The 17,351-nt window shown below is 41.4% G+C and overlaps 1 protein-coding gene across 1 annotated transcript in view; it reads right to left on the bottom strand.

The window, feature by feature from the left end:
• CDC20B (cell division cycle 20B) overlaps positions 1 to 17,351 on the bottom strand; it is a 71,997-nt gene that overhangs the window by 38,753 nt on the left and 15,893 nt on the right. The window contains exons 3-4 of the mRNA XM_004016988.5: positions 3,590 to 3,809; positions 494 to 624 (exon numbers count right to left, since the gene is read on the bottom strand). Of these exons, the coding sequence (XP_004017037.2) occupies positions 494 to 624; positions 3,590 to 3,809 (351 nt within the window). The remainder of the gene's footprint in view (positions 1 to 493; positions 625 to 3,589; positions 3,810 to 17,351) is intronic.

The raw sequence follows: 17,351 nt of genomic DNA, 5'->3' as shown, positions 1-17,351 counted from the left end.
ACCATCTTATAGAGGAGGAGTCAAACCAATCTGACGAAGGGCAGACCATATTACCACACACTTTCCAAAGAACTGGGAAAAGACTGCACAACAGAACTTTGCACAGAGAGGAAACATACATAGTATGCATTATTTTATTTTATTTTATTTTACCACACTGCTTGGCATGCAAAATCTTAGTTCCCAGACCAGGGATAAACCCACACCCCCTGCACTGGACCACTGGGGAAGTCCCTGTTTTTAATCTTTACCTTTTGGATGGTTAGTCTCATTTTCACTTTTTTGATTGATGCTAATTAAACATTTTTTTGTGTTAATTAACAACCCTGTTTCTTTTTGGAAGTGTCCTTCATACACTCATTTTTCCTATAAGGAACCCATCCTTTCCTTATTGATTTGTAAGAGCAGCTAAGCCAGCTCTTATCTCACGTTTGGGACTCAGCTGTTTGAACTTCTCAAGATGAGAAATCTTCGGTTTTCTCTCTTCACCCACCGGGTCTTTTGAAGCAACTTTATCCTTCTGGCCTCTGTCCACTGCATGAGGTGCCTTGCCAAACTGGAAAGCAGAGTTATTTGTTCCAGAACTTTCTTTGTTGGGGGTCTTCAGTGGTTCCTTGCAGGATCCTGCCAGAAAACATTTAGCTTTGAATTTGGTTTTTAAAATAATAGCTCAGTTGGTAAAGAATCTGCCTGCAATGCAGGAGACCTGGGTTCGATTCCTGGGTTGGGAAAATGCCCTGAAGAAGGAAATGGCAACCTACTCCAGTATTCTTGCCTGGAGAATCCCATGGATAGAGGAGCCTGGCAGGCTACATAGAGTCCATGGGGTCCCAAGAGTTGGACACAACTTAGAGACTAAACCACCACCATAATCTCTTAAACCTTTGGTGGGAGGTCAGTCCTTGGCATGTACAGAACAAAATGTGAACATGTAGGCCCTCATCTCTCCAAAGCCTTAGGTGGGGTGGGGTGGAGGGGCAGCGCAGGGTCGAGGGTACTGGGTTCATGAGGGAACACTGGGTGAGAAATTCCCTTGGTGGCCTCAGAACCAGGAGGAAATGTCAAGATTAAAGACCTGACTTCAAATGCAGCAGCAGCAGCAACAGAAACACTATAACTCTGCGTGGAAAGAACACATTTGCGCATTTGAAGAATGGATACAAACAGTTCAAAGTTTAAAATGATGGTGAGAAGAGCAGCTGGTTTGCTCAGGTGGTGAACATCCTGCCAGGAAGTCACTATGGGATGCCTGCCTTTCAGTCACTGATGTTCACTACGTGATTATAGCAAAACACTTCACCTCTCCCTCTTCCTGGCACACAAAGATATAAAACTAGTTTGAGATGACTTCAGTAAAATACTTCCAAAGGTACTGTCATGGAAGAGCCAGTGTTGTTTACCTTGTTATTATCCATGTCTATTCTCTTCTCAAGACTAAGAAAGCCCTTTACCAGACTTTTAACTGCAATGAAAACCTTGACAAGTCATCTTCTTAAGTTAAATATCTGCTATATCACTTGTTCATCAGAGGAACCAAGGGACAAATGGATTAAGTATTTTGGCCTTTTGCCATGTGACAATCTCTTCTTATTTGGACAAACATGTGCTGGATAAGCTGTCACTGATGTTCCTAGAGCCCAACCCCTCAAGTTCTGGGCTATCCAAAAATCTAAGAGGAAGGAAGAATCCAAAATCTAATTTTAACTTTGTAGAAATGTTCTGCAAAGTTTTAGATCTTACTCTTTGTCCTGCAAAATTATGCATGCCTGTTTTGTGATATTTGTAGACAAGTAAAGAGGAGAAGCAACAGTTAGAACTGGACATGGAACAGACTGGTTCCAAATAGGAAAAGGAGTACATCAAGACTGTATATTGTCACCCTGCTTGTTTAACTTATATGCAGAGTACATCATGAAAAACGCTGGGTTGGAGGAAGCACAAGTTGGAATCGAAATTGCTGGGAGAAATATCAAGAACCTCAGATATGCAAATGACACCACCCTTATGGCAGAAAGTGAAGAAGAACTAAAGAGTCTCTTCATGGAATTGAAAGAAGAGAGTGAAAAAGTTGGCTTAAAGCTCAACATTCAGAAAATGAAGATCATGGCATCCGGTCCCATCACTTCATGGCAAATAGATGGGGAAACAGTGGGAATAGTGGCTGACTTTAGTTTTCTGGGCTCCAAAATCACTGCAGATGGTGAAATTAAAAGACGCTGACTCCTTGGAAGGAAAGTTATGACCAACCTAGAGAGCATATGAAAAAGCAGAGACATTACTTTGTCAACAAAGGTCCGTCTAGTCAAGGCTATGGTTTTTCCAGTGGTCATGTATGGTTGTGAGAGTTGGAATATAAAGAAAGCTGAGCACCGAAGAATTGATGCTTTTGAACTGTGGTGTTGGAGAAGACTCTTGAGAGTCCCTTGGACTGCAAGGAGATCCAACCAGTCCATCCTAAAGATCAGTCCTGGGTGTTCATTGGTAGGACTGATATTGAAGCTGAAACTCCAATACTTTGGCCACCTCATGCGAAGAGCTGACTCATTTGAAAAGACCCTGATGCTGGCAGGAGGAGAAGGGGACCACAGAGTATGAGATGGTTGGATGGCATCACCAACTCAGTGGACATGGGTTTGGGTGAACTCTGGGAGTTGGTGATGGACAGGGAGGCCTGGCGTGCTGCGGTTCATGGGATCGCAAAGAGTAGGACACGACTGAGCGACTGAACTGAAACTGAACTGAAAGAGGAGAAGAAGCAGGCTCTCTGAACCTCAAATGAGAAAGAAAATGTTGCAGTTGAATGCTAGTACTGACAATCATCCCAGTTATCAACAAAGAGTTCACATCCAGCAGCCTAAGGAATCCTGGACCTCTCAGATTTTGTCCACAAAAGCAAATGAACCTCTCTACAAACATCCCTTTTAGGATGGGAAGGGTCCTCAGTGTTCACCTTTCTGGAACAAAAAGAAAGAAATCCCACATGCAAAACATCAAAAAAACAATGTTTCTGACTAATATGCAGTATAAACTTAAATAGAAAATAAAAGACTTTATTATAAAATTATTTTGTCTGATTATCTCTTAGAATTCTAAATTTCTCATGCAATGCCTTATTTGAAAATAACTAATTAATTAAGGATCTATGAAAGAAAAGGGAGCCACTTTAGTCAGAATCCTCTGAAACAGCATTAAAATCACCTCTCAATTTAAAATATCTTTCAGAAGCCAGCCATTAGGATGACCTTCCTCCAACCCTGTATCTCCTATTGCTTCAGCCAACTATTTTCAGTATTGGTACTTACTATTACATGAGAATTTCATTGATTTAAAAAAGATTTGGGCTCCTTCCAATCTGCAGGACTATGGTGCCTCATTGTGTCTAATGTCATATTTAAAATACAACATACTTTCTTTTGGTTTTGTTTCAGCCCTCCCCTTCCCCTGCCCCCTTGGAAATTTCTTATTCAAAAGGAGAAAAACAGAAAGCAGTTGACTAAATACACTAGGTATTTCTGTAAGACAGATTCTCTCAGAAATATATCTTTTTTTAAGATTTCAAAACTGGCTTGTGGCATTTCTATTACCTCACCTGGAGTTAAGGTCTCTTTCTCAGGAGTCATCTCCAGCACAGTTTCTGGGAGGTCAGTAGTTGAACGCTCTTCCCCAAAGGAAGGGGCTGCCACATCCCCAGCTTGGCTCTGCCGCCATCTTGCGGTAATCGGGCTACTGGCAACAGGAACTTCAGCTGATAGTCTCTTTGCCAAGTGGCTGGTGAAGTTAGAGTATGTAGTGTTAACTACATTAAATACCTATTTAATAACAAAAAGATCCATGATTTACAGTACCCTCAATGATACAATCATTAAGATTCCTGAAAGAGAATTATAAACAACTCATCTAGTACAATACAAAATGTATATGTTGATACATATACATGAAATTTTTAATTTTTGTGACCTGGGAAAATGTTATTTTACATATGCATATAAAGTAAACATATGATTACATATTTTAACATACACACACACACACACATACTCAGAGCCTCTTCTGAGGGTCTCAAGACACACCAAAGCAATTGAGGGAATGATTATGCTTATGTTTATTACTATTACATACAAACATAAAATATGAAGTTGAATAACATTATATACTGAGCATATAAGATGCTTACATAAAATCATAAAATTTCATAAAATCTGAAAATAAACAGCAATTTTCTAGTCCAATCCATTTCACAGATAGGAAAAATGAGGCCTAACTTGCACAACGTCTGTCCATCCTTTCTGAGAAACAACAGGAGTTTGGTAGTTATAGATCCTTTAGAGGTGAGCCATGCCCTGGAGCTATGTGGAATTAAAATGAAAATGAATTATTTTTTAACAAAATGACAGGCATATTAAGTTGTGCCCGCTAAGTTGTTTCAGTCATGTCTAACTCTTTGCAACCCTATTGACTATAGGCCCCCAGGTTCCCCTGTCCATGGGATTTTCCAGGCAAGAATACTGAAATAGGTTGCCATGCCCCCTCCAGGGGATTTTCCTGACTCAGGATGGAACCTGTGTCTCAAGTCTCTTGCACTGGCAGGCAGGTTCTTTACCACTAAAGCCACCTGGGAAGCCCCATGTTAGGTTAATATGCTGTGCTTAGTTGCTCAGTCATGTCCAACTCTTTGTGACTCCATGGACTGTAGCACACCAGGCTCCTTTATCCATGGGGATTCTCCAGGAAAGAATACTGGAGTGGGTTGCCATGCCCTCCTCCAGGGGATCTTCCCAACTCAGGGATTGAACCCAGGTCTCTTGCACTGCAGGCAGATTCTTACTGTCTGAGCCACCAGGGAACCCAAGAATCCTGGAGTGGATAGCCTTCTCCAGGGGATCTTCCCGACTCAGGTATTGAACCGGGATCTCCTGCATTGCAGGTGTATTCTTTATCAGCTGAGCTAAAAAGGAAGCCCATATTAGGTTAATATCCTTCTATAAAGAGCTCTTACAGAAATGTAGAAACATTTGCCATCCCATGGGAAAATGAACATGAGCCATAAAAAGGCAGCTCACAAAAGAGATATAAATGCTCCCAAAATATTCAAGCTCATTTGTAATCAAAAAATGCAAATTTAAAACAATAATGAGACGTTAGCAATTGTTAAAAATGACATTTCCTAATGTTGAAGGTTCTAGAAACAAGCACTGGCATGCAGTACTGGTGGAGTGTCAATTAGTATTTGGAAAGGACAATTTGGCAGTGTGTGTTAAAAGCCCTTTATAATGTGTCTAACTTCTACTGACCTAGCAATGTCACCTCGAAGAATTCAAGGAAGAAACCAAAGATTGCAGCATCTATTGAGTGCTTACCACATACAAACCCATGTGTTAAGAGCTTTATGCACATTCACATATAATCCTCAGAAAGACTTGGTGAAGCAAATCTGTTATTCATTCCCATCTTACCAATGATGAAACTAAGGTTCAGAAGTTAAGTGAATTGCCTAAGACCACACAGTGAGTAAATGGAGATGCTATACCCTAACCTTCTCTGTCTGGTTCCACAGTCCACACTTTCAGTTGAGAACACGAGGATGTGAACTGCAGTATATAAGGGAAAAAGATGAGGGCTCAGTGCTCACCACGGGAGAACTGATCAGGTAAACTGTGGCATCCATAGAAAGAAATACTCTGCAGTCATTAGAAGTGATGACACACATTAGGGAAATGCAAATCAAAACCACAGTGAAGCACCACTTCATACTCACTACTATAATCAATAAATGTATCTATCTATAACTGTTGGTGAGTATGTAGAGAAACTAGAATCTTTATACATTCCTTGTGGGATTGCGAAACAGTACAGCTGCTGTGGAAAAAGTTTGGCAGTTCCTCAAAAGGCTAAACCTAGAATCACCATATGACCAGCATTCCACTCCTAGGTATATACCCAAAAGAAATGAAAACAGGTACTCAAATACCGATGTGCGGATGTTCATAGTAGTGTTACCAACTCCGAGCTCACTCTGCTCGCTGCCAAACGGCAGGCCAATGAATCTGAGAGACGAGATGTTGAGGAAAGGAAGAGACTTTAATCAGGGAGCCAGCAGACCAAGAAGATGACAGGCTAGCACCTCAAAATAACCATCTTATCGTGTTCTGGAAGCCAGGTTCTTTTATAGATCAGAGATGGGGGGAGGTGAGGAAGCAAAGTAAAAAAGCCGTTAATCTTGCAAACATCTCCTAGAATGGCAAGCCTCAGGCAAGGGATGTGTTCATTTCTCCCTTCCTGCCACCGGCAGGTGGACAGGGTTCTGAACAAAGGCACATGTTAGTTTAACAGGCAGGCAGAGGGGCAGGATTCTGAGGCAAACCATTCTGTACAGTATAATAATAAATGGGCAGGGAAGCCTGGCGTGTTGCAAAGTCAGACACGACTAGCAACTGAACTGAACTGAATAACAGCAAAAGCGAAAAAAAGCATCATGGGGTCAGAACTGGCTTCCTCCCTGCACCGCTGTACTATTCATAACTGCCAGAAGGTTGAAATGGATAAACAAATTGAGGGCAGAAGTATGTGTGCAATGGAATACATACATATTCCTATATAACAACATATATATATATATGAATATTACTCATATAAAAAGAAATGAAGTACTCATAAAGTGCTACAATGTGGATAAACCTTGAAAATACTCCAAGTGAAAAAAGCCAGAAACATATTGTATGATTCCGTGTATGTGAAATATCCAAAATAGGTAAACTCCACAGAAACAGAACACAAATCAGTAGTTTCCATGTGTTGGGGGAAGGAGGAAATGGGGAGAAACTGCCTAATGGTTATGGAGTCTTCTTTTTTCTTTTTTTGAGTCATCTTTTGTGATGATGAAATTATTTTGGAAGAAGATAGAGGTGGCGGTTGTACAACACTGTGAATGTACTAAAGGCCACTGAATTTTTCGTCTGAAAATGTTTATTTTTATGTTTTTATATTTTATGATTTCACTTCAATTTAAAAATCTCTCAAGTAGAATAACATTCAATAAAACATGAAAATGCTTACACTCTACTAACAAGTAAAAAAAGGACACTATACAAGAGTATTCCAATATGGTCCCACTTCTTATTTATAAAAGAAAGATAGGAAGAAAGAAAATACGCGAGAACATTTAAGGCAGGGAATATTGGTTTTGTTTGCTTTTTTTAGTGAGTATGTGTGAAAGTGATCGTCCCATCCTTCCCAACCGCAGACAGGCAGTCGCTTCATCAGGCAAGAATTTTCTCCCCAACGCATCAAAAGGACACCTTCCCTAGAAAAAAGAGAAGTCAGGAGCCTGAGGTCTCCGCTGCTATGAACAGTGTCTATGAACAGTGTCGCTTGGGGTTGATTTTTTTGCCTTTCAATTGTTCTACCCTTGTAATTGTTTTTGAGTAGGAACAGGAAAGCTGAAAAGCAGGAAGGAGAGAGCCCGGGAAACATAAATCAGGCGTCTCCCGCTCAGAAGTCTAGACAAGGGGGCAACAGGGAAGGAACTGGCAGGAGCAGACCCCCAGGGAGAAATGTGGCCGACTCAGATTTTCCTCTTCCTACTTCTGGGGTACTGTCCTCCAAGGAAACCACAGAATCAACTCAACGACTGGAGAGGTTCAGCCGCAGGCACAAGGAGACTGGGTGGTGGGAATCTCTCTCGACTGTAAGGCTCATGTCTCAGCCGAGAAAGACAAGGGGCTTCCCCCGCAGCTCAGTGGTCAAGAATCCTCCAGCCAATGCAGGAGACACGGCCAGATCTCTGCTCCAGGAAGATCCCACATACCGCAAAGCAACTAAACCCAGGCACCACAACTACTGAGCCTGTGCTCTAGAACCTGGGGCGAGCCGCAACTGCTGGAGCCCACTCGCCGTAGAGTCCATGCTCTGAAACAAGAGAAGGCACTACAGTGAGAAGTCCGCACAGGGCAACTAGAGAGCAGCCCCTGCTCGCTGTAACTGGAGAAAAGCCCGTGCAGCGGTGAAGACCCAGCATAGCCACAAGTGAATAATTAAATATTTAAAAAAAAAAAGAAGAAGAAGAAGAAAGTCAGAGGGGCACGTTGTCCCTGCTTTAACAGAAATTGAGATTTTTTCATCAATTTCCCTATTTCTTAAAGTCTTCAAATGATTCAAAAATTTTCAAATGCCATGGGAAAGCAAGCTTGTGGGCCCCGTTCAGGCTGTGGGTTAGGTCTGCAACTTCTGCAAACACCAGCCAAGCCACCCTCTCCCTTCTTGGTGGCAAGAAAGAGAGCAGCCACCATATTTGAAGATTAACTTGCGCCAAACATGATGCTCTTGATCCAAGGTTTTCTTGGAGCTCCAATTTAAATATATAAAAACAAAATAATCCTGAGTTTAGAAGAGGGAAAATAAAGGAGAATTTGAGTATGTCCAATTGAATATGAATTGAATATATGTCATATGAATATGAAAAGAATATGTCAGCTAAGAAAAATGATTAAGCAGTTTCACACTGACACTGAGACTGAGCCATGTTTCTCTGACTGTTACTCTCACCATACAGTGCCCCCATCTGGGATGCTTTTCAACTGTTCTCTCCCGGAGCAAATTCTAGCCTTGTAGCTGGGATCAGCCGGAACCCCTTCCCAAAAGTGTTGATTCGGTAGACTAAGAGATCCCTCACCAAAATGGATGGGCACCATCCAATCCGCCAGGGGCCCAAATGGAGCAAAAAGACAAAGGAAGGGCAAACTCTCTTGCTTCTTGAACTGAGATGTCCATCTTTTCCTGCCCTCAGATATCAGAGCTCCTGGTTCTTAGACCTTCAGACTCCTTGACTTATATCAGCAATTCCCTAGTTCTCAGGCCTTTGGACTTGCACCGAATCATACCACTTTCCTGGTTCTCCAGCTTGCAGATGGCAAGGTTGTGGGGTTTAGCTCCCATAACCTCACGAACTTCTGTCTATATCCCTATTGGTGTCTGTGTCTATGTTAATGTCTATGTCTATGTCTATGTCATATATCCTATTGATTCTGTTTCTCCAGAGAATCCTGATACAACAGTGGCCCCCTAAGATATGCAGGTCCTAATCCCTAGAACCTCTGAACGTTCCCTCCTATGACAAAGAGGTTTTGCAGATGTGTTTATCAAGGTCAGGACCTTGGGATGGGGAGATCATCTCGGATTATGTGGGTTACCCCTCCCTCTAGAAGGAGGCAGAGGGAGACTTGACCACACACAGAGGAGGAGAAGGCAATGCGACCACAGAGGCAGAGGCTGGAGCATTGCTCAACCAAGAAATGCTGGCTCACCAGAAACTGGAAGAGGCAAGGAACAGCTCCTCCCCTAGTGCCTCTGGAAGAAGCAAGGCCCTGCTGACTCCTTGGCTTCTGCCAGCAAAACTGACTTTGGACCTCTAGCTTCCATAACTGTCAGAGAACACATGTGTGCTGTTTTAAGCCACAGAATTTTTGGTAATTTATTACATCAGTCATTAGAAACTAATACTTAGCACTCCTTACGCTTCCATGGCTCACTGCGTGTGCTTCCAATAGAGCCAATTATGAATAATAACAGCATTCATTGAGTGCTCAGTATGTGCCAAGCACTGAGATAAAAGCATTAAAGGATTTTTCTTTAAAACCTCATCACAATGCCATGAGATAGGTACAACTGGTTCCCCCATTCTCCAGAGTTGGGAAGTGAAGGTTAACAGGCTTGAACAAGATAACTTGGGCAAAGACACAGCGCTGACAAGTAGGAGATGCCGGATTCAGGCCACCGCAATTGTAGGCAGCGTGACAGCCCCTGCAGCATGCAGTGCACAGCCTCCTAACCGACCAGGGCAACTTGCAGTCCCAACTCACAAAGCCATTCAGGCCCTGTGCTTTTAACATCTCTGCTCACACTGTAGTCTCAGTGTTTGTGTCGCTCCCCTAAAGTTAGTCGCTCAGTCATGTCCAACTCTTTGCAAATCCATGGGGTGTAGCCCACCAGGCTCTTCTGTCTATGGGATTTTCCAGGCGGGAATACAGGAGTGGGTTGCCATGCCCTTCTCCAGGGGATCTTCCCAACCCAGGGATCGAACCCAGGTCTCCTATACTGGAGAGAGAGTCTACCATCTGAACCACCAAGGAAGCTCAGATGGTAAAGAATGGGATTCGTGCCCTTAGAAAAGAGGCCCCACAGAGCTGTCCAGCCCCTTCCACCATGGGAGGGCACAAGAAGAATGCAGCCCAGCAGACAGCCTTCAGCTGGCCACACTGGGACCCTGACCTCAGACTTCCAGCCTCCAAAACTGAGAAATAAAATCCTATTGTTTATAAGCTGTCCAGTCTGTGGTGTTTCGTTACAGCAGCCCACACAGACTAAGACGGCTCATATTTCACTTTCCTGATTATTGTTATGTCCTCCTACTATATCAGCAGTTCCTAAAGACCAGAGACTCTGTCTTTTCTCTTACCAGCCTCAGATTACAGGATATTTATTGGCATCTAGGAGTGCATGAACAAATGAATGAATCTCTTTCCTCTGAGGCAATTAATCCTGAAAAGGCACAAGGGATTTAAGAAACAATCTAGAGGCAGGGAAATATGCTATCTTCTTTCTTTCTTTTCCATTAAGAATGATTTTCAAATTGGACAGCATATAATAAACATTTCTGCAGAAACTGGAGAGTGAGATAAATTAAGCAGTAAGTACTCATCTGAGCAATTTAAATAAGTTCAATCACTGGGACCAGATAAATGAAACCTCAGAACACTGGCAACACTTCCAGAATGGACACTGATTAGTGATCTATGATGACAAATGAGAAAATGCCCCCCCAAATTTAGGTAGACAGATGTTTTTCATGGTTTTCCAATAGGAGGAATAAGTCACTAGAAATAAGTAGCTTGCAGACAGCAGTCCAGAAGGCACAAGTCTTATTGAATCCATGTGAGCCTGAATGAATCCCCCTGCAATATACTACAGGGGGGTTGTCCCTGGCCTAACACTGTTCAATTTGTTATTAGTGGTTTGAATGGGAATTTATCAAAATTATTTTTCCCAAGTTGAGAAGAAAGTTAAAATATTAAAAATATAAAGCCTGGGACAAAGACCAAAGTCAGCAAAATTCCATTCAATAAGAATATGTGAAAAACCTTCCCATTTAGATTGTTTTCACTGCACAGGCCTAACGTGGGAAAGAACTGATAAGAAATAAAAATGACAGGCAGTATTAAACAACCACCTCCAGAATATGAGACAACAGTATAACGCCATTACTTTGCTTAAGTAATACAATTTTAGCTCTTATTAAGGAAAAAACAGTGTCCAGGAAAAAAGCAAGCAAAATCTGATTATCTCTGCACAAGTCAGAACTCATCTGGAGAACTGCAGCCAGTCTTAGAACCATTCTTTTAAAAGGAGATGGACAAGCCAGGATTCAAAACTTGATTTTATTTGGAGGAAAGAGACCACAATAATAGGAGATCAGGGAAAACACAGTAACAGAGCGACACATGAATGGGGTGAAGGCACCTGTGGTATCTAGTCCAGAGGAAAGGGGGCCCAAACAGAGCTGTATTCTTCATTTTTTATCAGTTGTGCCACACAGCTGGTGGGGTCTTAGTTTCCCCCACCAGGATTCGAACCCACATCCCTGCATTGGAAAGTCCTGGAACTGTCTTCTTTAAAGGGAAGCAATTTATGAAATAAAAGCAAAAACGTATTTTTGTATTGCTCTCCTGTGACAAAACTAGGACCGACCCCGCAACACTAGGACTGATCCCCTGATGCATGGGAGGAGGCAGATGCGCATCCAACACAAATGACAGCTCAATCACTGGTAACATTTTGAATATATAGCTCTCAGGCAGCCCCTCCACGAAGGAAGGACATGTGGTTTTTAAGGGCACAGATGAAAACATTTTTTACGAGTTATATATTTTAATATGTGCTTTTTAATGTTTTAACTTTTTCAAAGTTGATAGAAAGTTTTCCCTTATGAAAATTAATCCAAGTAAAATAAATGACGATTTGAAAAAAAAAAAAAATTAAGTCATTAAAAAATGGTATGCAGACAAATAACTATAGCTTAAGAAACCCTGCTGCAGACTGTGGTATTTCATCTTCAATGTTTTTAAACTTTTGTTTCAGGATCTATCTCCTGCTAAGGAAATGCCTGTCGCATAGTTTTAAATGACTCAAGTATTTATTAATAGAGAGGAAGAGGAAGATAAGAAAAATAAGACAAAGAAGGGAAAAGGGATGAATGACTTGATAGTCCAAGCACATCAGTGTGGCTTGTTTACCTTTAGAGTTCACATCATTTTGACACTAAATCGGGAGGAATGCAGGGCACCAGGGCCAAAAAATAAATAGGATAGAGAGGTTAAAAATAAGGTCAGGAAGTAACGAAATGAAACAACTAGGAAAATAGAAACAAATACATATCTAGTGATAAATAATCTGACACACAAATATTCAGTGGGAGGGAAAAACTCAGACATCCCAAGGAAAGACATGCTGGTGATTTCAGGATCTTTCTAGAACCCAGTGGCAGAGACAAAAGTAACAAAGATGGCCCAACAGCTATCCAACATATCCCCAACCACCCTTTCTTAGCCTCTGAATGTCTGCCCCTACCACCACCCTCACCACCACAAGCCCAACACAGCAGTCCGCAAGGCATTTCAAATTCAGGGCCTCAGTACTATTTCAGGTTAATCATGAAGACCAAAACGATTATCTTCTCCTTCTTTAACATCCAATGCCTCCTTGTCCTAGGGAGCAACACTACCCAAGCAAAGACTGTCAAGATGAGACATTCTTAATTCTGTCTTGCCAACGCCTGCCACTAGGGGCTCCAGAGTGTCTTTAGCGTCTATGCCTTCCTTTCTAAGTCCCTGACCAAGGTTGCCTTCTTTAGTAAGTTATCCTCTCTGTCTGGCTTGTTGCTCTACAGACTCTGACCCCTTCCAGAACACTTCAGTACACATGGCCAAGGTTTCAGCCATTCTTCTCCACTCCCTCCCCTCTTCAAACCCTTACAGTGATTACTTATAAAACTAAATGTTTCCTCATGAATAAAACCCCTTCACCAGAGGGTAGTACTGTCGCATTCACCAGCAGTCTGACCTTTCACGTTTTCTCCTAAGTAAGCATATTTTGCATCCCCAAAAAAGGCAATGCCAAAGAATGCTCAAACTACCGCACAACTGCACTCATCTCACATGCTAGTAAAGTAATGCTCAAAATTCTCCAAGCCAGGCTTCAGCAGTACGTGAACCGTGAACTTCCAGATGTTCAAGCTGGTTTTAGAAAAGGCAGAGGAACCAGAGATCAAATTGCCAACATCTGCTGGATCATCGAAAAAGCAAGAGAGTTCCAGAAAAACATCTATTTCTGCTTCATTGAGTATGCCAAAGCCTTTGACTGTATGGATCACAATAAACTGTCAAAAATTCTGAAAGAGATGGGAATACCAGACCACCTGACCTGCCTCTTGAGAAACCTATATGCAAGTCAGGAAGCAACAGTTAGAACTGGACATGGAACAACAGACTGGTTCCAAATAGGAAAAGGAGTACATCAAGTCTGTATACTCTCACCCTGCTTATTTAACTTATATGCAGAGTACATCATGAGAAATGCTGGGCTGGATGAAGCACAAGCTGGAATCAAGATTGCTGGGAGAAATATCAATAACCTCAGATATGCAGATGACACCACCCTTAAGGCAGAAAGTGAAGAGGAACTGAAGAGCCTCTTGATGAAAGTGAAAGAGGAGAGTGGAAAAGTTGACTTAAAGCTCAACATTCGGAAAACAAAGATCATGGCATCTGGTCCCATCACTTCGTGGGAAATAGATGGGGAAACAGTGGAAATAGTGTCATACTTTATTTTTCTGGGCTCCAAAATCACTACAGATGGTGACTGCAGCCATGAAATTAAAAGATGCTTACTCCTTGGAAGGAGAGTTATGACCAACATAGATAGCATATTGAAAAGCAGAGACATTACTTTGCCAACAAAGGTCCATCTAGTCCAGGCTATGGTTTTTCCAGTAGTCATGTATGGATGTGAGAGTTGGACTGTGAAGAAAGCTGAGTGCTGAAGAATTGATGCTTTTGAACTGTGGTGTTGGAGAAGACTCTTTAGAATTCCTTGGACTGCAAGGAGATCCAACCAGTCCATTCTAAAGGAGATCAGTCCTGGATGTTCATTGGAAGGACTAATGCTAAAGCTGAAACTCCAATACTGTGGCCACCTCATGTGAAGAGTTGACTCATTGGAAAAGACTTTGATACTGGGAGGGATTGGGGACAGGAGGAAAAGGGGATGACAGAGGATGAGATGTTTGGATGGCATCACCGACTCGATGGACGTGAGTTTGAGTGAACTCCGGGAGTTGGTGATAGACAGGGAGGACTGGCGTGCTGCAATTCATGGGGTCACAAAGAGTCAGACACGACTGAGCAACTGAACTGAACTGAAGCATATTTTGTCTATTACAAGAAAAAGATAGTTTTTTTAATGTCTTTAAAATAATTTTGCTTATGAAGTTGAAAGTCCTAAATTCTAATTTTAGCTGTCCCTGTTACTAGTTCTATGATAATGAGGAGCTATTAACTTCTTCATATTTCAAAAAATTATTACATAAGGTCTATAAAGATCTTTATATAACACATGATTCCCTTTAACATAACTATGTACATACTTATGTATTAAATACAAAAAATTGCTCTCTACAAATGTGATTAGAATCATGTGTAGTATACAGCTCTTACAAACGTGAGTCATTTCTTTAGCACTTGGTTATTTGCTTCCTTGTAATCATTCCCTAATTGTTTCATGTGCTTTATGTCCAAACTTGATTCCATACTTGTGTAAAGCTGCCTGCATCATTTACACCTTATGGAATTTTCTACTTTGCCTGAGTTGATTAATTAACTGAATCAACTGCTTTAGCCCATTCTTAACCAAATAGCCTCCTTTAACCTTGACCTTCAACCTCATCAATCTCTTCTCCCCCTTTTGGAAGCTTTCCTAGATCTTCTGAAAGAGTGTTGGTAGGTTTTCTAACATATGATCCTCTATGAAGAGAAATCTTAAATGTGGATTTATCTATAATCTGAAGATGGTCTCAGTATGGATAGAACATGTAAGCAATGATGACAGATCCCCAGAAAGCTAAGAGATGATGAAATCAAATATATACAGAGAAAGACTCTGCCAAATGAAAAAAGGAGAAATTTTTAAGATCCAGAATCTGTGTTCACCTCTGTCTAGGGTGGAAATTTTCCAAACTGTTGTCTTGAATGTTTGGTTAATGGGCCTGTATGAATACTTATATATCATAAATATATATCTATATATGTATATATCATGTTCCCAAGCCTTAAGAATCATAAAATTAACAAACCTACTCTGATCTGATTTTGTCCATGACAAGAGACTTATCTAAGCTTTCAAAGCCGTTTCCATATAGAGTGAATTTTCTGGTCAAACTAACATAAAACATCAGGTCTGCACAATTGTTATATTTCTGGTTGTAAAAACTAGCATGGTGGCTTCTACAGCAATTTCTTGCAAGTTCATATAGCATAATATTGGCCTTCTCAAGCCCTTTCGGCTCCGGATCACTCAATGGGAAATTCTCAGAAAACAATGGATTAGAAGCTATCATAACGATTTTATTAAAATTACATCACCCTTTGGGGCCCTGGCTGGGAGATGGTCAGTCAACATCCTTTCCAGAGTTCTCCCTCGGTCCCCTGTCTCAAAGCAGTTATAATGGGATGGATTTACATGATTCAAATTATAGCAGGGTCTGTGAACTGAATTTTAAAACTATTTGCTTAAATAGTCTGAGGAGTTAACGTAGCTGCTGTAGACACAGAGACATGAAATACATTTAGTGTGGAAGATAAAGGGAAATGAAAGAAGCTTGTTGCTCTGTAAACCAGAAAAAGATTAAGGTCTAAAGTTTCTCAGACTTAAATGTGCTCTTGAGTCATGAGGGGATCTTGTAAAAACTCAGACCCTGATTCAAAACAGGCTGGGATGAAACTGAAATGCGGTGTTTCTAACAAGCATCCAGGTGATGGCAGTGCTACAAACAAGGACCAGAATTGGAGGAGGAAAACCAGAGAATTTAAGCTATAGATAGCAGTGTTCAGATGTAATATAAACACAGGGGCTTTATCTTTTTCAATGACTCTGCTAGAGAACACCAAAATAATATCACAGTTAAGTGATAGAATACATTTTGTGTACGTTTTTAGTTTTTACTAGAAATTTTATTTACAAGAGATTAGTTTTCTTTTGTATCCATTCTTATTAGGGCCCAAGAGTGGGAGTGAAGTGGTTTATGGTCTCTGAAGGTTTAGGTGCCTCAGCAGTGGGCGTTGCTCAGCTGCCTCCAAACACACACAGCGCAGGAGCAGGGCTAGCAGCCACTTTAGCATTTCCTCTAAATCTCCAGAGATCTAACAGCAATGGCAAGGGACTCTCACAAGCTTCTCAAATCATTCCATGCACTTTCCTAGCACTTTCTGCAAATTCACCACAACATCAACAGTCAGGCCCTGATGGAACAAAGCAACTTCATTCAAAACTTGCTATGTGTCCTAAACAGTGCATTTTTTTAAATGGCTAAAGGAACCATGGCTTTCGGGATATGCAGCCTTCAATTCCCTTTCCATATTTGCTCCTAAAATTTTCAACAAAGTTAGGCTTCCCATAGAAGGTGGCAGCCACAGAAAAAAATGAAGACAAAAGATGAAACTAGATGACACACCCAAGTAGAAAGGTGGGGGCAGGGGGTTATGGGGAGCAGTGTTTTGTATACAAATATCTTCCCTGGTAGCTCAGTTGGTTAAGAATCTGCCTGCAATGAGGAGACCACCAGCAATGCTCAAGACTTGGCTTTGATCCCTGGGTTAGGAAGATCCCCTGGAGAAGGAAGTGGCAACCCACTCCAGTATTCTTGCCTGAAAAATTCCATGGACAGAGGAGCCTGGTGGGCTACAGTCCATGGGGTCACAAGAGTCAGGCATGACTTAGCAACTAAATCACCACCACCACCACCATCTTATTTAATTGCTAAAAGTCCTGTGTTATTATAGAGTTAAGTTTTTCCCCATCTAGAGTTTGCAGCCCATTGGTGAACCTTGAAATCATTTTGAAATCAAAAGCAGGCTGTTTTAAAAACACAATAGACCAGGATGTGCTGCAGTTCAAAGGGGAAACCTCATTTAATAAAACTTCTCGGTTACACCTGTCTGTGTATGTACTGAGTTATACCATAAAGTGTATTTCTTACTATGCACCATAACCAAAAATTTGAAAACTCACTGAACTACAGTTTGTTTTAT

The sequence above is a fragment of the Ovis aries genome, chromosome 16 (assembly GCF_016772045.2).
Source record: "Ovis aries strain OAR_USU_Benz2616 breed Rambouillet chromosome 16, ARS-UI_Ramb_v3.0, whole genome shotgun sequence".
NCBI classification, from domain to species: domain Eukaryota; kingdom Metazoa; phylum Chordata; class Mammalia; order Artiodactyla; family Bovidae; genus Ovis; species Ovis aries.
The sequence above is the reverse complement of the archived record's forward strand: the minus strand, read 5'-3'. Positions and strand labels throughout refer to the sequence as shown.